Below are 7551 nucleotides of genomic sequence, written 5' to 3'. Positions count from 1 at the left end.
ACTTACCTACCCAACACTTTTGAATGGTAGTGTATAAGTCAAATTATATTTATTTATTTATTATTTGAGTATTATGAACCAGGTTATGTGAGGGTACATCATTTTAAACACTTGTCAAAGTCAGAAGCAGTTTCATTTCTTTAAGTTTAAAGCTGTTTTTAAGTGATTCAAATATTTTAAACCTTTTCAAGACAAAATGGACTTTCAATAAAACTTGTCGTTCTATACAGTAGAAAGGCGATTTAAAAAAAAACAAAAACAATGCTACCCGATTATGAGAAAACAGAGAAAAAGGCTGCTGTCTTCTATTTGACCAAAAAGTTAGGAAAACATCAACACCCATAATGCACTGTACATGTTGCCATCTAAGGGCACTCCCACCAGTCTGCATTGGATACGCTTGCCAGAGTTTTATATCGCCTTGCTTTAGTAGGAAATACTTTATTTGCAAACTCTTAGTCATTATGGTATTGACTTGTTTCGTTTCAAGTTTAGTGTGTAGGCAGAATTGTAAACTGGATTCAACCTGCATGATATCGAACACAGTGTTTTAGGCCAAACAGAGGGGAAAAACTTAAAGAAATGGAAGTTTTCACAAAAGCTATAGCAAAAGTTTTGCTGACAAATGAACTTCTCGGTCCAGGCAACACGGAGAAAGAGTGGCCTAAGCATTGTTCGGTGACGTTGTAACAACACAAAGCGGGTTGAAAATTGGCGAAGTTACACTTTAAGTGATCTCAATAAAATGACACTATTGAAATGTGGAAATAATGAAGAAATTTAATTTATATAATATTTTTTTTTACTGCATTGTAAAATCAATGGCTGAATTACAAAAACATGAATGACAAGTAAATGAAATCACAAGCAAATCCTGATCTTTTTTTTAATTAAAATGCATAAAAAAACTACATCATTAGCACACAATGAATGAACAAAAGAGCATATTTCAGAGCCAAAATTACAAACGTACAATGAGTGAAAAAGACAGTTTGTTCTACACGAGTGTGTTGTGCTTTTTAGCTCTTGATTATAATCTGTGCACATTACAAACATCACAGACTCGTGGCCTTCAGTGATATTCACTTCACTGGCAACATTTGGGATTTGTTCCAAAACACATTGGGCTTCGCTGCAGCCCACATAGACATCTGCTTTTAAACAACTGAATGATTTGGAACGCTTTACACAGGCATAAATAAGCTGCGCACGTTTTGTTACAGCCCCCGTGCTCCGTGTAGGAGGCTCACAAGGTTTTGGAACAGAGCCTTGGCGTCAACAGACTGTTCAATGCAACACACAATAAAAATCAGTATTGATAGTGGAAATAAATAGATGCATTTTTGGTCTTATTCTGGGCCAGCAAATATTAATTTAGCCTGATTTGGATTATCCAGCTTAATCATAATCAACAATCACAACAAACTCACATACGATGAGACGACAGGATTTGATATCCACAGACATTAATAGATACAGACTGAGGCACTGAGAGAATTATTTAAACGCGAATGTTTCCCGTAGCACGGGTTTCTATTACCCAGAAGTCCTCGCAGGAGTGAATAGACTCCCGCCTGTAACTAGACCAGCTCACATTTTGAATCCATCTTTCCTGTAGACTGCAGCTTTAGGCAATAATTAAGGAGAGGCACAATGGGAAGGAAAATAACCGCCGCCATAAAGACATCAAAGTGGCCGTGAATCAAGCTGAACACGGGCACTTCTGCTTGGGTAACAAGGCCTGAGGAATGACCAATGATTGCGAAAGGAGATATGGCTCTCTTCATCCATCTTTCTACTTGTTTCCTTTGCTCTTTTGGGGCTCTTCGCCCTCAGGTGAAGGCAGCAGGTGTGAGCATGGGAAAAACCTCTGGGTTATGGGCTGAAATATTCACTTACACCTGTTACGCGAGTGTGTGTGTGTGTGTGTGTGTGTGTCATGGCCACTTTACCTTCCTTGTATGAGCATGTGCACGGTTTTGTTATTCAAATAATCGAGACTGATCTCCTTTCAAACATGCCCAATTATTGTCTCCGATTTCAGTCATTCCAAGAACAAGGTAGGAAAAATAGACACATAATGTAAGTGCTTAGAGCAACATATTTTTCACACTTTAGAGACATAGATGACAACAGGTGATTGTTGGACTCTTTGGCTTGTGAGGACTGAAGCCTTTCAGGCAGTATGACTAAATATCATGTGGAACCCAATCTGGTAAGAATGTCTCCATTATGTGGTTTACAAGGACATATAACATCTTAAATAAATGTTTTAGTGCATTAAAGCTGCATTGGAAAAACATAGATTATTACATTAAAATTTGTTTTGTATAATTTAGAAAGAATATATTACATTAGCACAACTTCCAATTTTATATTAAAACAAAGATTAAAAATTAAATTGAAAAAAAAGAAAAAAAAGAAATACGAAATGCTTGTGACCCGGAAACGACCAGAAATAGGAACGCGTCCACTTTGGCTCAAATAAATTAAATCACAAACCATAAAACTGAGCGCAAACAGATCAGAATCATTTAAAGAAACTGCAAAGTCATAAAAAGCGATCAACACTGAGAAAGAAATAATTACTCTTAAAATTATTCCAAAAAAGACAAGTCTCCACAAGTTCAGAGACAAATTGTTTGTGATTTTGGTGAAAAGCAAGACACCAAATAAAAAAAAATAATAAAAAAATCCAAACACCTGTCTGTCTCTGGATTATAGACACTGTTTTATGTTTCTATAAATCAAGAACCCACAGCTAAAGGGTGAATCTCACAAAAACACATCCAGATCACATTTCACCCCAAAATCAAAACAAAAATAATTTTTTGCATGAAGAAAATGATGTCTATGTTTTTGTAAAATTCAATGATTTTGCATAATACATCATGTTTTGCATTACAATAAGAATATGAGGGTCAAATGTGCTTCACTTTGATTAAAACAATGTCAGAATGTCAAAATATGAATGACATAATATGAATTCTCATTTCTCAATAAATATGACCTGGATATGTTCCTGAATCCTGACAGGTTTTGGGATTCACCCTAAAATCCACCCATTGTCATAACATCTCACAAAGCTCACATTGACCCACATTTGTATCATATGATCACATCTCACCATTTCCAGACTATTTCAGCAATTTTGGAAAGTACCTGAAAGTCGCGGGCGACATTTTTGGTATATTTACACATTAAAAGTCCCACGGTCCTGCCACTCCGTGAAGCTCTTTCATACTGTCTGCATGACAAATGCTTTCATCTCGGAAGCGTTTCGTGGTTGCAAAGCACTCTGGGAATTACAGCTTTCAGGCAGATTGGTTTGTAAGGCTGGATAAATTGTCTTTTTTCAGTTACAGGCCCATCATCAGTATATGTCCATGAAGAACCTGCTTTTCTTTGGTTTGTTCAGCTTTTTCAGTAACAAAAAAGTCGCTGATATATTACTATGGGATGCCTTTTCTTCTTTTTTTTTATGATAATTTTTACTCTATCTATATACACCTTAATTTCCTGTGAGACTTGTGTCCTCCTTCAGTTTTGGATCCGTTTCTGTACCGTATGGAGCGTCCAGAGCAAAAGGTCACCAGTCTGTCACACTAACTTCTGGTCATTTGATCACGATCAGCGATTGACGTCATAGAAGGACAAAGAAACATAAAACGATCAAACATGCAAGACTTTCACCTTTCCTCTAATTCTGCCCTCTTCTCTCAGTGTTTCTCAGTAAGGCCTCCAGACGGACTCGTCTATGCGTGTCGACGCACTCATCGCTGTGGGCGAGTTGCTGTGGCTCCCATCGGCGTCCACACCGTCGCTCTGGTTCCCGAGGCTGGCGTTCAGCAGGCTGTTGTTTCCTCCAGCGGTGACGCCGGCTCCTCCCGCCGCGGTGCAGGACGTCAGCATGCGGGTGGGTGACCTGTCGCCTCCTGATCCGGTGCCGCCGGTCGGAACCATGGAGAACTGGTAGGAGCCGGACCCGGTGCCGTAGTACAGGTGGTACGGCGAGGAGTTGGTCTGGAAGTGTGAGTTCTGGTTCTGGTTGCCAGGATAGGGAGGAGGCAGGTAGGTGTGGTAGCGGCTGGAGGTGGGCATACCGGCTACACTGAGACCACCGATTCCAGTGCTGGACGGGTTTGCAGAGTAGCTGAAAGGACCCGGGTAATGCATGTGTGAATCAGAGAAGCGAGGAGCCGTTAATGGAGACAGAGACGGGAAAGATGTCCTCTGCTGGAACAGCTCCGAACCTGAAGATAAAGAAAGTGACAGTTTAACATCTAAACAATTTCATGAATATACTGTATGATAGATGAAATCATTTTAAATTAATTAAAAAATACAATATGTTGGTGACCCAGAAATGATCCAAAGTAAGAATGCATCTACTTTTTTGATACCATAAAACTGAGTTCAAATAAATCACTGCATACATACAAAGGAATAGAAAATTTCACCCCAAAAAAAAAAAAAAAAAAAAAAAATTTGCAAAAAGATAATGATGCCTGTTTTTGTAAACGTAAATGATTAGCGATTTAAATCATATTTCTTTTTTTCACATTTCACTTTTTTTTGCATCAACAAAAAGAATAGCAAAATTTTCAGGCTTTCTAGGATTACAAAATAATGTTTATTATCATTTTTACTAATTTCAATAATAATAAAAAAATTCAGACCAAGCCTGAATTAAATAAAGTTAAAAAAATAAAATGTTTATTAAAAATATAAAATAGTATTAAATAAAAAATGAATAACTAACTAAATAAAATGATTATAAAATCTAGAATTTTCATGACTTTACCATTTATGTGATTATATTAATATAATATTTTATATTTTATTTTAAAATTAATATTTAATATGCATTATATTAAAATGATCTGTCAAATTCATCAGATGATCAATTGCCACAGAACCCTATTAAGAGACTGATCTAACCACGTAGTGTAATTTGTGAACGCCTGATAAATTGTAAAAACAGTGCCTGCGTAAGATTACGAGGCTGGAGAGGAAGAAGAGGATGAAGACTGGTATGCTCTGAGCTTTTTCATTTAGCGTTCATGTCCTGTGTGAACAGGTGTAAGGGAAACATCTGTGCACCTGCACACAAACACAAACTGCTGTTCTGTTCTCCGGCTTTATTTTTCTGCTTATTGCCCACATACGAGCAAGGGCTGCTGGGATACTGGAGCAGGCTTTGGCATGCAGGCGCCTGAGGGAGGAGAATGCCGTCTGTGCGTGCCACTGACTTGTTTAAAAGTCTCTCCCCCGTTTGTCTGGGGCACTGGGTCCATTTACAAACAGAGAAAGAGAAAGAGAGAGAAAAGCATACAGTTCCATTTCAATTTCTTCAACTTCAGGTTTTCCCCCTCTCTCTTTCTCTCAGAGGGGTGTTGACTTTCTCTTTTACACTTTTGGGGGGCCAGGATCTGAGTCGAACTGAGGAGGATTCAAGATTTCAGCTGCTGTTGATTCAACTGAAAGCCAGACTCATGTACACACACACACACACACGCTCGGTTTTCATGTTTTATGGTGACTTTTTTTTTTGTTTCATGGTTTTAAACCATAAAACGTTTTGACGTTTTATGGCGACATAATGATTTTTATACTGTTCAAAATGAATATTCTATCCCCTAAACCTACCATTACAGAAAACTTTCTGCATTTTCAAAAAACATCACTTTTCCTTACGGCGACCAAAAAAAATTCCCCACAACAACAAGGATCTTTGCGGAAATATTTTGTCCCCATAACATAGGGTTTACCAGGACCACACACACTCCATACGAGATTAATTACTAAAAGCGGAAATCTGACAAATGAGTTGAGAAACAGCTGCAAACCAGATATAACACCCAAACTGTAGACATTGTTAACCCTCATTACTCTCACAGACACACACATATTCAGACTCGGTGTCTCCCTCTAGTGCCTCACGGATATTAACAACATGAAAGTTTCCAGAAGTTGCTCTAGATAGAACATCCCCTTGTTATCATAAAAATTAAGTTTCATTTTTTGCCTGGCCAATGACAACTTGCATATATTGCCATATTAATATTTTGACATACTTAATGTATTTGTACCACAGAAATCATAAAAAACACACTATTGACCCCCTTTCGAAGACCACTGCTCTAGAGAATTACTAGTTTGCGGTGTTTCCATGTATACGCGTGATCTACATTAGTTTCAGTGGAAAAACACTTTAAAAGAGCAAAGAAAATAAATAACATTATAAAGATGAAAAAACAATTATGGGGAAAATAACAGAGAGAAAAAATAGTACTATTAACATTAATACATACTTTAATATTAATTTAAACGGTTAAGGGAAAAATGCATTTTCTACAGGAACAATATTAATATTGAATATTAATATAATATAAAAGTAAATGGTTTGGGGGTTTCTGACAACGTTTAAGGGAGTGATTTCTCTTTTTTGTCCACACGATTCAAACTAAAATGAATATAAATAAAACAGTTAACAGGAATTTTTAGCAGAGGCAATATTACTATAAATAAAAAATATAATATTTTATAATATAATGTAAAGAATATTAACATTAATAAAAACTAAGTCATATTTGTTGATGACTAGTCAGAATAGTAGAGAGGGAATTGTTCTTCCATGGCAATTAAGAACTTCTTTCAAATTCAGCAGAGATTTTCACAAAAGAAATGTAATGGACAAACGAGCGCTGTTATCCTTCCCCCATCACAGTGAGCAGTTCAGTTCTCCGTGTTCCACTAGCCCACAGTCAAGCGTGTAACCCAGCTCACTACAGAGGTTTGCCTCATTTGACTGCTGATTTTGCTTGTTAACAGAAGAGCAAGCAGTAGCTAGTCAGCAGGAATTGTGCATGTTTGTGTGAGGATCAGGGCTCTGGTGAGGATGCAAATCCCGGCCCTCACCTGTAAAATGACAATGCAAAAACAGATGGATTACACCTGGACCAGGCAAATCATGTGGCCAGGAGAGAGAAAGACTTAGAGACATAAAGACTGAAATATATACTTGTTACTCTGTATATAATCTAATCAAATCCTGTATATTTGCGTCAGAATGTAGGATAACAAAAATACCACATATCAAACAATCATACAATAATGTGGATCCCAGACTTGCATACTTGTTCATGGTCTGAGTTTCTATTATGTGGTTTTATGCTCAACTGGTGAAACAAACCCACAGGAACCAACCAAACTATTGCTACAACTTGTCAAATATACAGTGGGCCGAAACTATTACTTTTAACCAACCGTTGTTGCACACTATGGACATGTTCCACTAATGTTTGACAACCATAAGATCTTCATTTTGTATATGTATATATATATGTATATATATGTATGTAATATATTAAAACTTATAAGTGTGTATATATATTATAAGTGTGACTTTAGTGTCCAGATGCTTTTTGGGGTCACTGTAAATGTAGGTAGAGTAGCTTTCAACCTAATACTATTATAGCCTAGTTTTCCAAGTAGGTAAAAGACTGAAGTAGTTCTATGTTTGCACTAAATGTTGATTAATGATAACTG

The 7551-nt window shown here is 37.0% G+C and overlaps 1 protein-coding gene across 1 annotated transcript in view; it reads right to left on the bottom strand.

Moving 5' to 3' along the window:
* Positions 1 to 754: 754 nt before the first annotated feature.
* The window catches only part of runx3 (RUNX family transcription factor 3), a 59985-nt gene continuing 53188 nt past the window's right edge, over positions 755 to 7551 (bottom strand). Inside the window, exon 8 of the mRNA XM_077196866.1 lies at positions 755 to 4253. Within this exon, the coding sequence (XP_077052981.1) occupies positions 3730 to 4253 (524 nt within the window). The 3' untranslated portion in view covers positions 755 to 3729. The remainder of the gene's footprint in view (positions 4254 to 7551) is intronic.

Source organism: Siphateles boraxobius, unplaced genomic scaffold, assembly GCF_051911475.1.
Source record: "Siphateles boraxobius isolate OS27281-9 unplaced genomic scaffold, OSU_SipBor_1 37, whole genome shotgun sequence".
NCBI classification, from domain to species: domain Eukaryota; kingdom Metazoa; phylum Chordata; class Actinopteri; order Cypriniformes; family Leuciscidae; genus Siphateles; species Siphateles boraxobius.
Note: the sequence above shows the minus strand (reverse complement) of the source record. Positions and strands in the feature narration are given on the sequence as shown.